This window comes from Emydura macquarii, unplaced genomic scaffold (genome assembly GCF_026122565.2).
Source record: "Emydura macquarii macquarii isolate MOO-44397 ecotype Brisbane River unplaced genomic scaffold, CSIRO-AGI_Emac_v2 contig_587, whole genome shotgun sequence".
NCBI classification, from domain to species: Eukaryota; Metazoa; Chordata; order Testudines; family Chelidae; genus Emydura; species Emydura macquarii.
Window position 1 is genome coordinate 11,304,213 of NW_027130724.1, and position 18,124 is coordinate 11,322,336.

Consider the following 18,124-nt stretch of genomic DNA (forward strand, 5'->3'; position numbering starts at 1 on the left):
TGATTAATATCCAGGTTTAAGAAGAATTTTTAAACAAAACCTGGAAAAAAGGAGAAGAGCAAATATGCAGGCTAAAGCTGTACCCTGAGGTGAGCAAAATGCATTTTTTTAACAAGCCAAGCATAGCAAAGAAGCTCTTCTACAGTGAAATTAATAATTACCAAAAAAGACATGCTAGTGTTATTGTTACATCCTTTAAGAGAATATGAGTAACGAGAGAAGTGTGAACCAAAGCCCTAAGACTCAAACTGGTCACTAATTTTTAATGTGAAATCTTGTGAAAGATCCTGATGCATAGAATGAAATATAGTTTTAGATAATAGCCGCTTTAAAAGTTGTGATGCTTAATCTAAAAATGGGGTCTGTTTTCTACGAGAGTGGATTTCTAATTTTCTTTACAGTCCTGTTTTAACAAAGAATTAAAGTAAGACAAGTAAAGTAAAAACATAGTACCATATGTTTAAATGGCTGGGGCATACTACATAATGCCAGTCCCAAATATTTTCCAAAGACAAGGTTTGTTTATTAACTGAACCCCACGCTGAGATTGAATCAATCTATTAGAGGCTGAGTTTGAAGTTGAACATTCAAATATATGTCCATATATCTTGGGCATATATCTTACATAATGATGGTGGCCCCAGACATCTTTCTGGGTTTGTTTATGTCTGTTATGGATTCCACTCATTATCCATGCTGTTTGAGTGATTCCCTGTGGATTAAGCCAGTTTATTGCATACTTTTTTAATTTTATGCCAAACTGAATGTTTTGAGCAGCAGCTTCTGTGTTAGCTCTGAACAGCTTCCCCTCAAATCCAGAGATGAATGTTGAAAATTGATTGAGATTAAATAAAATAATAATAAAAGGAACACTAACAGATTGCAAAAGAGTACGTAGGAGAATGCTTGTGGGGTGGCAGAAAAACTTGAATGATATACATTTCCTATTTTGATTCTTAGGGGAGATTAACCATTTTTAGAGTGATTATTTTCTTGCTGAGTAAACCTTCCTTATTGAATGTCTGTTTAAAAGTCATATTTCGAATTTCACTAAAAAATTGTTAACAAGAGTGCATCTCTCCAGTTAATTTATTCATGAGACTTCTGAGTTATGAGCATGGAGTTACACATGGACATTGGCTGGAGAACAGAGTTTTAAATATAGAAAGCAGAGCTCGATATGAGACAGATTCTCTCCTCAGGAGGGTGTGTGCTGCTCTGCTTGTGTCCATAGGTGTTCCCGAGGGTCGATGTGGCCCTTATAATTTCTAGTATATGCTGACTATTATTTCTTGTGAGAAACTTACAGAAAAGCAACACATGGCCATGAGGAACTAGAGCCAAAAATATATTTTTGTAAAGCCTTTGAATTGGGGGGAGAAGTAATATTCAATCTGGAAATTCAAATTTATAAACACTTAGTTCCCTAATTCACTGCATCTTTTATTTTAAATAAACAGTAACCAATATTACTTTAAAATAAAGCAGAAGCTGTAACAAAAAGTAAATAGTATTTTGGGAAAACTTCCATTGAAGTCAGAATGTTGCCTGCATCAAGACTGCAGGATGAGACCAAGTGTGTCTGGAAAATTCATTCTTGTTTTGCAAAGTAGTCCTTGCAAAATATTCTTTTTTTTTTCTTGAATCTTAAGGCATCCATTGATTGACTTGGTTATTTTATATCCATTGATGTTAAGGGGGGGAGAAGAAACTTTAAAACCTGAAAATATAAATGTCATTGAACCACCCACTTAAAAAAAAAAAAAAAAAAAGAGAAAGAAATTGCAATGGATGTTTTCCAGGAGAGAGCATGCTTTACTGTGTAAAGGGGGCTAGTGTAACAAGAAGTCATCTATTCTTGATTTCTTTAGACAGCTAGAGCTTTGTGCCTTGTCTAGTTTCTACATTTTAAGAGCTTGTTCTGTGTAGCAGAAATAATACAATAAATGGGTTTAACCACATTTGTCTCAGCTAGACAGTCTGCTTTGTCAAAGATTGCTGGTACAACATAAACAAATTATGTGTTTGTAGTGCTTTTCAATGAAAGCCTATCTAACAGAGCGGAGATTGTGTTTCAGCAGCTGTAGATTTAATCTCCTACCTGTCAGTTAAAACAGGCATTTCCTGAGCAGATAAGGCCTGCCTATTGGGGAGGGGGGGGGATCGTCACAGCTGGACAAAGGTCCATTGTTGTTGACCAATAATTCTATGTAGATTTGCCTATGTATTTCATCATAGAAACTACAGTCACAGTACAGTTGTAAAGGAACTAAGTATTTATTGCAGTTTAGTTAGGCAGAGTGAAAATGAATCAAATCAAAGCTTTGGGTTATTGATTTTTTATGATTGTCATGAGGAACTGAAGAAAATATCTATGACTTGAAAACAATGCCACACCAGTGTGGATGTGATCATGGGACTTGTGGCAAAGGTCTATTCACAAGCTGACGGGTATCTTTAAATAATACTGAAATTGCGACACAAACTGGTGAAAGCCAGGAAATTCAAAGTGAAGGCTTATGCTCCTCCTTCAACATCATACTGTTGTGAAGAAAAGGCAACACAATGTGGATTCATGCTGCTGCACACAAAACATGATGGGTTACCAAGTGCCTGTGTTAAATGCGAATTTCTTAGATTTTATCTTATTTCCTAGTTATTTCTTCTTCTCTCTCTCTCATTAATTTTCATAAAGAAACAGACAGTGAAAAGTACAAAAAGGTAAATATTTAAAGTTTGTACATATTTCTAAAAACCGCACGCTTCAAGGGATCTCTAATAAACTTACAAAGTTATGCAATTTTGCAACTAGTCAAAGCTATAAAACCATACTACATATACATAATTTTTTAGCATGAGGGGGAGCAATAATAAAATATTTTTAGCAAATGTATCTTAAGTGGTCTGGAAAGTGAAGGACCAGTAGCACTGACCTGAGCCAAACATAGCTTGTATATTAAAGAGGCATGGTCTGAGTGCATGATTGGGAGCTAGGAACATCTGATTTCTTAATACCGAAACTATAATTATTATTTTGAACCTAGCAGTACCAATCCACCTCAACCCTAATTTGCACAAATACCCGTTACTTCAGTCTTTTGACCTCTTTTGAGCAAAGATGGTCAGGTATTGTCAAATTATGTGGGATACCAGAAAGAGACACCAACAAACTAATTTTTGTTTGTGATCAGTATCCAAATTTGACTTCATTCTCCAGACACAAGAGATTTTGTGTTACCTTTACTTAACTGCCTATGATAATTGTGTCTCAATCCTAATGTTCCATAACATTGTGTCTGTGAGTTACCTATGTTATTTTCCTTTATTTACTGTTTTTAAAAAATATACATAAATCAGGCATATTTTCCAGAGACTGAGAATGCAGCTTTGCCTGTCTCTTGGGTAGTATGCATTTGGGCTTGTGTACATTTTTAATACTGTCCCTATATAGGAAGTTAGACGTTTTTAAAGCCATAGGACCAGATGCATCCCTACTCTGAATGGCGCAGAGGAGCAAATGATTGCAGAAATGGAGCCTGCAACCACCCTAGTGGGGAAAAGGCATGATATGCACATAGTTTTGACACACCCCTAAGCTCACACTCACCCTGTTCACTTGTTCTCAAGGAGCTGTGTGCAGGCCATGAGGAACCAGTTGTGCACCTGCTCACAAGCTGCCTAAGTCAAGTTCTGTCACTGACCTGTGCAAGTCACTTGACCTGCACAGGCCTGCTTGTCCACGGGCTTGCACCTTGTGGAGCTATTTACACCTGTGCACAATGGGAGTAAAAATTACAAGTACCAGGTCAGAAAGGTATTGTTTTATACCGACTTTTCACAGGGATAAATGACTATATAGGGTGTAACACAGTGGGGAATCGGGGCCTCAATTTTCTCTCTATAAAATGAAGAAATAATGCTTTCCTCTGAGGGGTCTTTGAGACTAAATTAGTTAATATTTGTAGAATACTCTAATGACGTAAAGTGGTAGGTCAGTACTATAGATATACTAGAGGTACAGTATCTCTTGTAGCTCTTTAAAGATTAGTGAGAATGGAGCTTAAAGACCAACGTATTTCCCAGTAACAGAGAAAAGTGACCTAGAATGAAAACCTGGCCCATGTGAAATAAATGGCAAAACTCCCATTGACTGCAGAGAGTCCAGAATTTCACCCCTAATTTATGTTTCTTTAAATATACAAAAGTATCTGTTCTTCTATTGTATAACTCTTATTGTTACATGGGGTTTGTCATATACATTGGAAAAAAATCCATTGGCTTTCTCTGTCACATTTTCTGGAGCTATTGGCTTAGATGTAATGCTGGGGAATAAGTTGTTTAGGAGTGGTCAGTGGAGTTAGATGTTTTCTTATGCTGCACATTCTAAATCTTCCTACTGATGGAATTTATGTTAATATCCAATAGATGGTCATTGCTAGAAAATGAACCCTGTATCAGAGAGAGGATCTAGGAGGACAAAGTTGAAATGCTAATATGAACTGCAAAATTTAAAAAGAACTTGTATACTGGATTTTTTCATCAACTCAAGATATGAATGTAGTCCAAAATTTTTCACATTTTGATCTTACCATTAAAAACATAAACTAAAAAAGACTAATAATAAAAGTAATAATTTATGTTTTGGATTTCAGCTCAAGTAATGGTGTTTCAGTTAAAAAAAATAAATGTTCATTGACTCATATTTTCACACTTCTATGAAAATAAGACAAAGTGGAAATGAGAAACATACATCTTCACTAGTCTTTGGAAATATCTGAAATAATTGACTTGCTCAGTCTTCTGTGATGGCTTGGTGACCACTAACTGTGACGATTTGCATAATAGTCAACTCTTCACTTCTGTAGTGATAACTGTTTGTATCTGATTAAAATTAAGACTGTTTTAGTTCTCTTGACTTTTCCAGAAGTTGCAGAAATTGAGATTTGCTGTTATGCTTTAACCAAACAAATGCACACATGGGGATAACAATATGCTGAGTTTATGCAGATTTTACAACCTGAATCTGAATAAAATACCCACTAATAGACCCTTAAGGAGTAATAAACACACATGAATTTTCCTTAGTTGCACTTTAAAGTGATTTTAACATACTACTAGACCTTAACAATAATATTTAATTGACAAGATTATGCATTTGTATGGATTGAAAAGGTGGTAGATCTCTAATTCCAAATGAACTATAAATTCACTTTTGCATAACATGTTTTATTAATTTCTTTATAGCAGAGATGTTCTCCTTCCCTCCTAGTGAGAGTTTCTTAAAACATGGAAATTTAAACAATTTAATTACCATTTATCATACTTTTAACTTGATAAAGTCATCTTCAGATGACATCTGCATTTCCACATACACTATATCCACATAGCTGGGTACAAATAAGGCACTACAACAGGAAGCTAATGGAAACGGAATGATAGGTGTTACTTAAAAAAACTTATTCCTTGCATTCAGTACTACTTTTTCTATCGCTCTCCATTTAACTCCCCAAATATGTGACGTTTAAGTTTAGCACATATAACTAACCATCACAAGAATAAAGATTTGGAATTAAGGATGACACTGCCTCAGTGTATCATTGTGACTGAATACTGCAGCCTTTACATTTAAGGTCCATGGCATCCAACAAGAATTTAAACCTTCAGTTCATAATTAATCGCTGGCAAAGAACAGTCAGGATTGGCCCAAAAATTCAGTAGCTGGGTTCCATATTCATTTTTCTTAATGACTTCCATATTAAATGTTCTCATGTTACAAGCTTGCAAGATCTTTTTCTAATAGCTAAGTTCTTTGTTCTATGTTTTTTTTTGGGATCAGGCATCATCACCATGGGGATCATTTCTTCATTTAGAATGTACTTAATAGTTCAACTGATGCTACATGAGCCACAGTAGAATCCACCTCTCTTCCCTCTAGTCCTTTGATGCTACAGTGCTAATAGGAGTAAAAAATAAAGTAAATTTATTTCTCATTTACGTCAGTAGATTTGATGCACAGCTAGCAAATTTGATGAGTAGGGTGTCATGTTTACAAAGTCACTTTCATGTTTATGAGCATATCCTGATATCCCTGCCTCACAAGAGTAGTCCTTACTTATATAGTTACATTTGCTTATATGGGACTATTCATGTGAGTAGGGACTGCTCATGTAAGTGTTTGCAGAATTGGGTCCTATGATCATACTTTATATTTTGGAAGGCTAGATGTTGAGTAATATTAATTCAAAGAAGATATTAATTCAAACTCTGCATAGGTCACAAGTGAAAATTTAAGGTCAGATTTCCTAGTATGCTCTGGCTGCTTTGTGCCACTCTGTTAACACAAAGTAGTCATAAACCCATTATAACTTGTCAGTACAGCTATTTTGCATCACCAGAGTGGCACTAAGTAGCTGGAGTATACCAATGAATACCTTAATAGACCTTTCTTCTCATCACAGTACTTTTGCGTAGCTGAACATAGTAGGAAGTCCTTGAGAACAAGATCTGACGATAGTTTGATTTTTTTTGTGGTTTATTATTATGAGGCATGGGCAGAGCTATGTGGAGGAAGCATAAGCCCCACCCTGCAAGCATGCACATGGATAATTTTAAACACATGAGTAGTCCCATTGACTTACACGTACATGAGTGTACATAGGATAAGTGCCTGCCTGCTTATGCCATACCTAGCCCAAGGCGGTATTGTTAGTCATTAATTTGCATAAGCACCAAATTAATCTAATTGAAATATATGAATGAATTTACAACACCTCTTCAATTTCTTTCTTTTTAAAAAAAGAAATAAGAAAGGTATCAGTCATGGAAATAAATGAGAATTGAAATGGTAGCATAACTATAATGGCCACTTCTGTCATATATAGACTTTTGAAAATGCAGGTTAGGTAAATATATAAAGTACATATGGAATTTAGAATATATATTACTAACATGATGGACATTAACAGCTCTGTTAATGCTATTAAGACCTTGTATGAGTAAATCTAAAGTGGGCTTTAAAAACTTTATCAAACTGACTTGATGGATGGAGCTATTATGTTCTATCATGTAAATACATACTTTGGAAATTTTAAAAATGCATATTTTTGCTTGGTATGCTGCTATGGCCTGGGGAATTCTTCTGGTGTATTAAACTATATGAATAAGAAACGAAAGAATTTTGAAAACTCATCCTCTTAAGGAAGCTAGATGTGTGCAGAATAAAGTTATGGTTTACCTATTTATGTGTGTTTTCACAAATTACTCATAGACCATTTAGCAGATTAATCCTGTGCAGTATTTATTATTTTAATGGAAATATATTTTCCAGTTATTCAAGTAGCTCAAATAACCCTTCCTCTATCCAACTCCCCCCCACCCAAATAATCTTAATTCGGTAAAATTGTGTTCCTGGTCTAACCTTGTATGTATTTTTGGATGCTAACTCAGTATTGCATACAGTGGGCACCATCCTTGACATTTGTCTCTGATTGTAGTTAAAGTCACAGAGATGTTTTCTGTATTCTCCATTCCAAGTACAGGGAATAGTGCAAATCCTATACTGGAGGCAAATATTATGGGACAATACATTTCAAAGGTCAGGTTCTTAGCTGACATAAATTGGTGCAGCTCCATTGTGTTCAATGGCGATATCGTGATTTGCATCAGAGAGGATGTGGCCTAACGATTTTAATGACATAGGAAAAAATGGTTTAAAAAGAACGATGCTTGGTTATTTTAGGCAATTAAAGCATTGTTTACTTCATGACAGTGCCCCTGCAAATGAAAGGGAAAGGAAATTGAACAATTATCAAAGGATAAAATAACATGAAGATTATGACTAGAATCCAGAAAAACAAGGGACCTTATTCTCCCCTTTGCTGAAATAAACCATGCAGGGGAAGGGAAACCTGGAAAATTTTAGCTTGAGGAGTTTGTTAGGAGTTTTACTGCCAGGTAGGGTGGGGTTTGTTTTCACTGCAGAATTCTGGGTTCCCTTAACCAAAAGATCCTTTTAGTCAACCAGAAGTCAGAGTAGTATGCCTGAATATCTCTTTCCTCTGCTCTGCTCTGTTGCCTGGCTCCCATCACCTCCCACTGGCTCCCGGAAGCTATTTTCTGTGTCCACCTACTACTCCCAAAAGAAGACTCCGTAGTGAAGAAGAGAAAGCCAGCACATATTAGTAAAGACTCACAGTATTAATTTTTGTGGGTTTCTGCAGAAGGTTTGGGGAATGTGAACTCTCCAAATTTGGGGAATATGAACTCCCTTTTAGAGAGGCTTCCACAGAGATGGGGAGAAGGGGACAGAAAGCCATGAAGATGACTCTACCCCTTTTGGCAGGTGGGGGTTCTGCAGGTGGAGGTTCTGTTTCAAGCATGGATGTAGAGGGGAGCATGAGGTCCAAAAAAATGTACATAGCGTAGAGACGGTTTGTAACTGGAGAAGGTTCTGTAAAAGATAGTTCTTTTAAGGTTAATATACCTGATTATGCTTAGTCATTGTATTCCATTTTACATTTTGAGAGGCCTTCCCGAAGTCTGTGATCTTACATACTATGCAAACTGCAAAATGTAGACATCCTAGGGGAAACGAAGATGTTTGTGAAAGGAGGAGGCCAGACTTGTCTCTGAATATCCTTTCTTTTGTGAATCTAATCTTGAGATGGTTTTATTTTGTACAAGATGGCACTTTTCCTTTCTGCTGATGGAAGGGGTGAAACAGAACTCCCAAATACGCATCTCATCCTCTAGCAGTTAGCAAAAGTTCTCCAGCATACAGTTTCTAATCCAGTTCTTGGCTAACAAAATGAGTAGAAATAAACATGATTTTTATGTGTTAAAACATGGGGTTTTTTTTTAGCAGAGAGTATAAAAATCACTTCTCAGCTCTCTTATGCTTGGTTCCTCATTCAAGAAGGGCAGAAAATTTTCACTCAATCAATTATTCTTTCATGGCATGTCCCTTTTTAAATCCTTGGCTTTCTTTCTGTGTACACTATGTATCTGAGAGGATTGTATTAGCCAACTTCTTCTTTGACTGGTATTCATGTCACTCCATGGGACAATACAAAACATGACCCTCCTTATCATGTCAGTTACCAGCCCTTACTTTTCCAGGGTGAACAAAATCCATGGTTGCTTCATGAGCAAATCAAGGTTGTTTCCATCCCAGGTTGTTTCCTGATTTAGTCCTCACACTAGTTAATATTGTTAGCTATTCCCAAGAATTGTAAGAGTTGTGTGATATATTAAAGCCATGTTACAGTACCGGCTAATAGTTCTCTAACTTTTGGTGGCTTCTGATATTTAATAAAATGTACTCCATTTATTACATACAATAGAGACTTAAAGTTGTCATAAAGAAACAAGTCATTATAGGCAGATTGGTTGTTTCATTGTTCCTTAGAAATTCTTATTTAAGGTTACCTTGTAAACTAAAATATATCAAAATTTTATTTCTGTTGATCAAAATTTTGAAAAGAATTGCATTCAGGACCATCCAATTCACTTGTATAGATCAGTGAAAGATATTAAACAGATAGAATTGTTCATATACAAACATTTATTGTCCATCATAAAAAGTTAAATAATCTTCATGAAAGAGAAAATTAGTCCCCCTGAGTGTCACTCTGTTTGCATATTAGCACATTGCAAGATTCCTGCCAAGTTACTCTCTGACTGACTGCTACAGATGCTCTTTCTCAAGTATTTTGAGTCAGATCTTTAGTGCAAGTCTTTGGGGACAAACAATAGCACCTGTTCCTCACAAGATATCAGGCCAGTTAGTCCATTCATGTATCTTTAATGAAGCTCTAGGGCAGATGGCAAAAAATGGCATCATCAACAACTTAGCACAGAGGAGACAAAAGAGGAAAGTGTTGATACAATATGCTATTTTTACGAATGGGAAGAGACAGCGTTTGTTTCTCATGCATCTGCTGCTGTCTTGGTTTTTAGAAAGACCTGAAGAACAGCCTAGCAATTAAAATGTATAGGCATGTAGCTAATTTTATGAAGTACACTATCCCACCCACTCTCCCCACCCCAGAAGACCCCCACAAAACCTTGAGAGGCAGTAGGAGTATTTTTTGGCTTATGCTTTTGTTCTCTTACAACTAATTGTGATCAGTCCTCATGGTGTATTGACTATATCTTTAATATTCATCTGTGCTTTACAGTTGATGTGGGCTAGGCATAATGAAAACCATTTGTAAAATAGTTCTTGGTGAAACCATCACTGAATGTTTGTGTAACCAGTGCTGTTAGATTTAGGTGTGAGAGAATTAAGAAGTCTTGGAATATCTAGAAAACAGGCAAGAGCCCAGTTTGTAAATGTTATGATGCAAAGGAAAGACCATAGAGTTTTCTGAGAAATAGTGTTTGATATGTATCCTAAGTAAAATATGGGATATTTTTGCCATTCAGTAAGCCCTTTTCAGTCCACATGAGACTAACAATCTTGTAAGTGTAAACCATTAAAGTTAATGGAGCTCTACTGATTTACACTACTGATGATCAGGCCCAATATTCAAGGAAATATTTTAAGTAATGGTTGTAAAGGATAGCCAGAGCATACAATGATAATAATTTATAGTTATTTAGTCCCTTTCACTTGGCGAATCTTAAAAATATTTTAAACCGTTTAGAGCCCAATCCACCTTACAAAGAAAATTCCAATTGACATCAATGGGGGCAGTATTGTGCTCTTATTACTTGAACTTCACTTGCCTGCAGTCTCATAGATTTTGTAGCAAAAAGTGATACTGAGGCATGGAGAAGCTCAGTGAAAGACTAGTTTTGGGTGCCTCAGTTTTTGGGTGCTCAACTTGAGATACTTGGGTTTCCTAAATTGGGCACCCAAAGATTGAAGCACCCAAAAGTTATTAGTCCCTTTAGAAAATTTTAGCCTTAATAACTTACCTAAGGTAACTTAGCAAGTCACTGACAGATCTGCAAATAAAACTCATCAGACATGACTCCCAGACTTCTGCAGTCACTGATAAGTGAGGATATGCATGTGCATTTGCTGTCCACTAGGGGAAAGAACTAGGGGCTCCTCGGAGCGCCATGGACAGAGGCTGCTAGTGGATGTGCTGAATCAATGCATGTGCTAACCATGTTCCCTACCTTGGTCAATGCTGTCTTCTTTTCTGTGTGTGCTGGCACCCTGAAAGCCCTCTGATAGAGAGGAGGTTGTGGGCACCTTACACTGCTGCAATCCCTTGTGAAGACTTTCTGCTACTGGTGACTGGGAGGGAGTTATCACAGACCCTGGATCATTTAGATTAGTATCTACTTGGAAAGTATTGTAAGTGATTGTAAAACACATTGTGTTAAATGCCTTCCAGATGCTGTAGTTGTTTTCCCCCATAAGAAACTGATACTGTTTTCACTTGTTGTGTACATTCTGAGCCAGTATGAACTAGCATCATACAGCAAAATTAGCACCATTAAATCAGAAGTTAAAGGCTGGTACTGGACACATGGGGATCAACTCCAATTTAACCAAGTTAAAGTCATAGCTAACATTCACAACCAGGCTTACCTCAGCTAAAATGAAAGAAATAGCTGCTCAAAGCTAGTTTCTTTCACGCCCCAGCGCCATGGCAGTAATTGCACAAAGACCTTTTTATTATAAGTTGATTTTCCTGAGAAATGGATTCAGAAAAATACTGTAAAGTGTTTATTTTTTGAGTGACCTTTATTAACCTACATCTAAGGGCTTTCCCCAGAGAAGAGTTGTTGGTAAATTAACCCTCATAGACACACAGTAGCATTTCTGCACTGCATCAGTGGTTGTGAAAGGAACAGGGATATGACAAGAAAATTTGGCACTGTTTAAACAATGTCATAGGTCAACACATGGGATTTGACCAAAAAATGTTTTTTTCGGAATTAAAATTAAAAGAAATCACTTGAAGTTTAGTTTAACTTTTTAATAATATTGAATGCCACCCATTTACGGTAGGAAAAGAGGGTGAAAATACTTTCTGACTGGAAAATTAATTCCCTTCTACACTTCCTAGTTTTGATATTTAAACTGTTTATTTTGTTACTAATCAGACAAATCCTTTAATCAAAGGTTTCAGTTCTATTGGTGCTTGGGGAATAGACAAAAACTACATGTGATCCCATTCAGTATCTCTGATATATGGATAACATAAATAAAGAAACCAGGAAATTAAAATGTGAATTTAACAGACATGTTAATGTCACGTCTGTCATTTTCTATTTGTGGAATACAGATAGGATGACCAGATGTCCCAATTTTATAGGGACAGTTCCGATATTTGAGGCTTTTTTTACCCCTCACCTCTTGTCCCAATTTTTCACACTTCTGTCTGATCATCCTAAATACAAAGGCTGATATAAGGTGAAGAATTTTCTGCTTTTGGGTGTTTGTACACTTTGATACATTTATTCAGGCCAAATTAAATTTGATATAGTAGGATTTATTCTGAAATGCTGTCTGAATACAACTGTATAATTACTGAGTTCCACAATAGTGCAGAAAGCTATAAAACTGCTTAAAAGACAAGCAATTTCTATGTTACAGCGAGGTGTGTATGGTGAAGGATATTAGTTTAATTGGGAGCCAAGATGCTGTAGCTTTAAATCTTAAGAGATGGGGTGTTGTCTAGGAGACTAACATACTGTGATGAGATGTTGAAATAACATACCTGAATTGTTGGCATATATACTAGCAATACAATTGTGTAAGATCTCAGAAATAAAATTACTTACCCTAAATATGTTAAAATATGAACATTAAATAGCTGTTTAGATATTAGGCTACCTTTAAAATGTTTGTCACTGTGATATCTAAGCTCCCAAAGAGAAATCAAAATTTGAAAGGCTAATACAAATGTAGGCCACTTTTTTCTTATCTATATATGAAAATATAGTGTGTGTGTGTTTGTGTGTGTGTGTGTGTGTGTGTGTGTGTATATATATATATATATAAAAAAGTTGGTTTCTTTTTGCACAATGAAATGCAACCACAAGGAATAATAATAAAAAAATCAGCAGGAAGCAGGATAAAGTGCAGTTCACGGAGACTGTTACACCTTTGACACTGAGGGAAAACAATGTTAGGGATGGCTTTGATGTGAAAATGTGAAATTGGTGAGGATTACGTTAAGGAGAATGTTCTGTGGGGCTGTGTGAACACAAGAACACTATCAGTGCTGGAGAAATACCTGTCAAGATAAATTTGTGCTATTTCTGATCAGAGGCTCTCTTTTGTTTAGCAGGTTCAGGGTCACATGCCTCCGCTCATGATCCCAATTTTTCCACACGACCAGCGGACGTTGGCAGCGGCTGCTGCAGCCCAGCAGGGATTCCTCTTCCCCCCAGGAATAACTTACAAGCCAGGTAAGTAGACAGGGATATGAAGGTATTTAACATGTTAAGATATTTACTGTGACTTCTCTTGTGGTCTGTCTGATACAGATGATGTTACACAGAAGGACTAGCTGATTGAAAATAATGTGAACTTTTGTAAGTCTAGCTGAAAATATCTTCCGAGTTTAAAGGGGATAAATGGAGGATTGGTTACTGAGCCCCAGATTAATTTCACTTCTCTAGCCCACAAAATCAACTGCTCTGAATTTATTGACCCACTTGCCTACCAATCTGCATTTGGCACACCCTGATTATTTATACTTCTTTTATTGTGCCTCTTATCTGCAGCATGTACACATGCTTGTCTTTTGTGCAAAAATTCTTACCCTTCATTAGCAATAAAAGCAAAAGCAGATATAATTTAATTAGCATGCTTCTAATGGGCAACTTTCTGTTTGATTTCAATCTGAATAATAAAGGTTTCAGTAGTTCAATCCCAATTATCATTCAGACTTGTAACAGGTCACATAACCTTGCAGTGAAATATGTTTTGAGATGATTTAGCAAATGTTAGGATTTCTTTCTTTATTCCCTTGAGTTTACTGGACTCCTGGGGAATTCAATTAGGGATATAATGGTTTGAAGCTACTTTCAGAGCCTTCTTGTAAACAGGGTTTTAAATGTTTAAAGACATGTTGCCAAAGGAATTCAATATAAGAAGATAGTTAAGTAAATAAAAGTCAACCTTATTTTCATTTGTACATTCTTTGTAAGTGACCTCAGCCCAGAAGCAGCAACCTTATTTTGCTCATTAATAATATTCCCTATCAAGCTCTCTTTAGCATATTAACCTGATGAATATTAACCACAAAATCTGAGTATAAAAGTTTCTTTGGATTTTAAATGTGCAAATTCAAAATAAAGGATTGATGCTGCTCCCGTTAAAGTCAATGGGATTTTTGCAGTTGACTTCAGCAGGAGCAGGATCAAGTCCAAAGTAAAAGCTTCACAATGTAAGATGTAAGCAGCCTATTAAATAAAAGTCAAGTTGAGCCTAAAATCTCTTCAAGCAAGTTTACTTAAATATTATTTGAAATGGTGCCAAATCGGATTCCAGCAAGCATTTCCATTTGTCCCATTTCATTTTGTGTCTTTATTCTAGGTGAAGGAGGATCATTCCTTTTTGGAAACAAAACATCTCTTTTATAATTATCCTAGTTTTATATATCACTTTTTCAGCCTCAAAAATCTCAAAGCACTTTACAAATTTAGCAAACTGATGCAACCTATACAGAGAGAAGAGTTCATCCACCTCTGAAATGCAGCCATTGCTGGCATGTAACTGTTTAACTGCACACAGCAACACTTCACAACAGTTTAGAACAGGAAGTGTAGATTATCTTTTCCATATGAAGTCTGTGGGGTGCATAGAGAGGCAGAATATAATAATCAAACTTGGAATTTGTCCAGGACAGCAGAATTGACACTTATACACCCTGATTCAGAAAAGCACCAAAGCACATGCTTTAATCCCATTGATTTTATTTTTCCTGATTAGAGAGGCTTTCCTGAATTGGAGATTTAATAGCCACTCATGATCAGTACATGGACTTTACTACCCATCTCAAAGACAATACCTCCACCAGTGTTCCTTCAGGTTATGCAAGTTCTGACTCAGAAGGAAGAGTGCCGGCTATTTATCACCAACACCTTTTCCTGCAGCACTGTAGGTTTCTTTAGAATTCCTCTAAGACCTTGCTTATTTTCTTTTGGTCCTCTCAACTCACAACACAAGGTAATATGGCTTCAGGCTATTTTATACTCTTGTGAACGAAGAAAAAGTTTTGTATATCAAATATTAAAATATTCAAGAAATTCACTAAAAAAGGAGGCCTGGGTGTCTCAGGACATTGCTAATGGGATATGAAACTATTCACTACTAGGTTATTGGTTTGAATCCAGCTCAGCTTGGTAGAAACCAGAAGTCACTATGATCTGACACTGTTCAGTGGCTTGTGTGAAATGAGCATGTTTATATTTTAATGTATTTATAAAGTTCTATAGCATGTATTGCTAAGCTAGCTGGCTGCGTTAATTCAGTTTCTGGTGGACAGATCTCATCATAAAAAAATACCCCTGCAATTGGTATTGATTAACTCCCCCTCTTTTTTTTTTTTTTTTTTTTTTTTTTTGCGATCTCAGTAGAGAGGTTTAGGAAATAATGAAAATGGAGACAAAACTACACCATTTTCCTCCTCGTCAGCACTGAGGGACTTTGTGGGAATTTGTACTGCTGCTACTTGTGCTTTTTGTCTTCTGTGAGTAAATAGAAAACTTTTATCTCCAGGACTATTAGTTTAATAAGAGCACCAAACTCTTTTGTCTTTTTAAAGGAAGATTAAGAAAAGAAACAGACAACGCTTTAAACATTAACATTTTTCTTCTCAGTTGCTTTTTCACTTTCCTTTTAATTTTCACCTTTTTTCATTTAGGCAAGGCAATATGTTTACAGTGCTAGCTCTCCTTTTCATATGGAAAGCACAGAGGGAAGAGATTTTCAAAAATTTTCAGCTTCCAACTGCTTTCACTTGTAATAACAGGAGCGACTGAGTGCTGAGCACTTTTGAAAATCTATTTTTCTTCAGTTGCTTAAGTGAAATCTGAGGTCTTTTGTAAATTTGGCCCAAAATTCTGTACTATCCTAACCAAGAAGATAGCTATTCTTCAGAAAGACTGGGCCAGATCATGCCCTTTCATTGAAAAACCCAATGGAGAGAGCAGAGCTCTGTGAGGTTCCCCTTGTGGAGCCTTCCTCTAGTGGAAAAGGTTGGGGAGGCCCTGCAGAATGTGCAGGCTACAGTTCTTACCAGTTCCCTTCTGCATGCAGCCAGGAAAATAATTCCCTTCTGCATGCAGTCAGGAGCCATGGTGGATGGCCCTCCTCCACAAATGCTGGAGTTCCAGGAGATGAAGCAGGCCAAAGTTAGCAAACACTCATCACAAGTAGTAAATACGGAGGGGGGATGAAGTCCCATGCTCCTTTATATATCTCAGAGTGGTGTAATGTAATTTTCTGGCATCGTAAGTACTAATTGAGAAATCAGAGCTGCATAGATCACCTAATTAATTTTTTATACATATTTCTTTCTGTGTTTATACTGCATACTGGATTAATTAAAACTTTGGGGCGCTGTGCAACTCAAATGATTGTTGTGACAACTGACCTGCATGAGTCTCCCAGAGTACAAGGCTATGGAGGTTGCACCATATTCCAATGGGATGCTTAGAATGGCAGCTATTAGAAAGCCAGCATTTGCCAAGAGATGTCACACGGTTACTTTGGTTATTTTGCATTCTAATTACAGTGGAAGAACTGTGCTATCAGCAGATGGGCAAATGCTGACCTTTTAATGGTAAGCACTGTACTTGCTGCTTGGAATTGGTCAGCAATGTAGGTGCTGGACTCTTACAGCCAATTTTCCTCCTTCCTCCAGCGCAGAATAAGAGATTCCATTCAGCTTGACTGCCACAGGCATTCAGACTGAAAGGAATGTTATTGGGTTGGAGCATCACTGAACATTATCACTGAGACCCTTCCAATACCCTATCCTGAGGATGAGTAATTTCCTATCCACTGATTTGGGCAGTATGTATGAGAGTTTTCCCCCTGGCACTGAGTCAAGGCATTACCTCCTGCAGGTTGCGTGACCCTTGTGAGGGAGCAGGAAAAGAGGATAAGGAATGACCAAGGATATGGATTAACTGTAGACAAATGTCAGGCCATTTCATAAGCAGCTATGGTGTTTCTTTTCTGTTACTTACGTTTCTTTCTTTCTGGCTGAGTGGGAGATGACCTGCTTTGAAATATATTCGTTGGCTGCGCTACCATCTTTGCAGTCTATGTAGTTGGAAGGCCAGGGATAATTTTCTGCTAGATAGAGACGTCTGACAAACAGTTGCAACAGTTCTTTTTCAGATCTACAAGGTGCCAATGAGATAGACTAAGAAAGTTAGGAACTTTGGTTAGTTTAGGGTTTATCTAAATCAAGGGATGTAGATTGTGAACTGTGGTTTTGCATTTGTTTGACTAATGTGCTATGTTGTATTTCAAAGCAATTACTCATACCTCATGCCTAAAGTTTATACAAATTGTGATTAGAAGTATTAAGAAATAACTTCTAACTGCCTGACTGGGGCACTTTGCTGTTTATAGAAAAATCAGCTTCGGAAGTTTCCTTATTTTCGCAGTGCAGCAAAATGTAGTAATAGGAATTGTTATTCCTGGCCTCTGTGAGCAGCGAAAAAGACCTTTAAGCTGATTATCCTCTTTTACACTGGGGTAAATCAGGAATAACTCTGTGGAAATCAGTGGAAATACATTGGTGTAGAGCCAAAGAAAGTAAAGGGAGATTGAGGATCATTACCAGAATGAACTTCAGACAGTTTATACTACTTTTAACATTGTCTGGGAAACTCATAATAACTTCCTCAAAGTACATGCCTAGCTAAACTAAATGACTGGCATCTTGACGTCTTTGATCGATGACCTTTGTTTCTGTTTCCATTTGTTGCAGTAGTCCTTTCATAAAGTGTTAACAGTAGTTTGAAATGGTAACACATAGCGTACCTCCTCAATGAGCTGCTCTTACTGTTGGCAGGTCAGAGCAGTAAGCACACACATCCAATCAGTGCAGACTTCTACTTCATGAATTGGCTGCACATCTCTGGGAGGCAGAGATGCTTAAAACAAACCTATGAGAGTCTTGTTCCTAGTGGAAAT

General features: G+C 36.8%; 1 protein-coding gene across 16 annotated transcripts in view; it reads left to right on the forward strand.

Moving 5' to 3' along the window:
* Positions 1-18,124, forward strand: part of SOX6 (SRY-box transcription factor 6) — a 480,108-nt gene that overhangs the window by 352,766 nt on the left and 109,218 nt on the right. For 12 of the 16 annotated variants that reach the window (XM_067540705.1, XM_067540707.1, XM_067540708.1 and 9 more), the window contains one exon: positions 13,251-13,374. In XM_067540705.1, coding sequence (XP_067396806.1) covers positions 13,251-13,374 — 124 coding nt within the window. The remainder of the gene's footprint in view (positions 1-13,250; positions 13,375-18,124) is intronic. The other 4 variants (XM_067540709.1, XM_067540713.1, XM_067540711.1 and 1 more) reach the window with 1 other exon arrangement.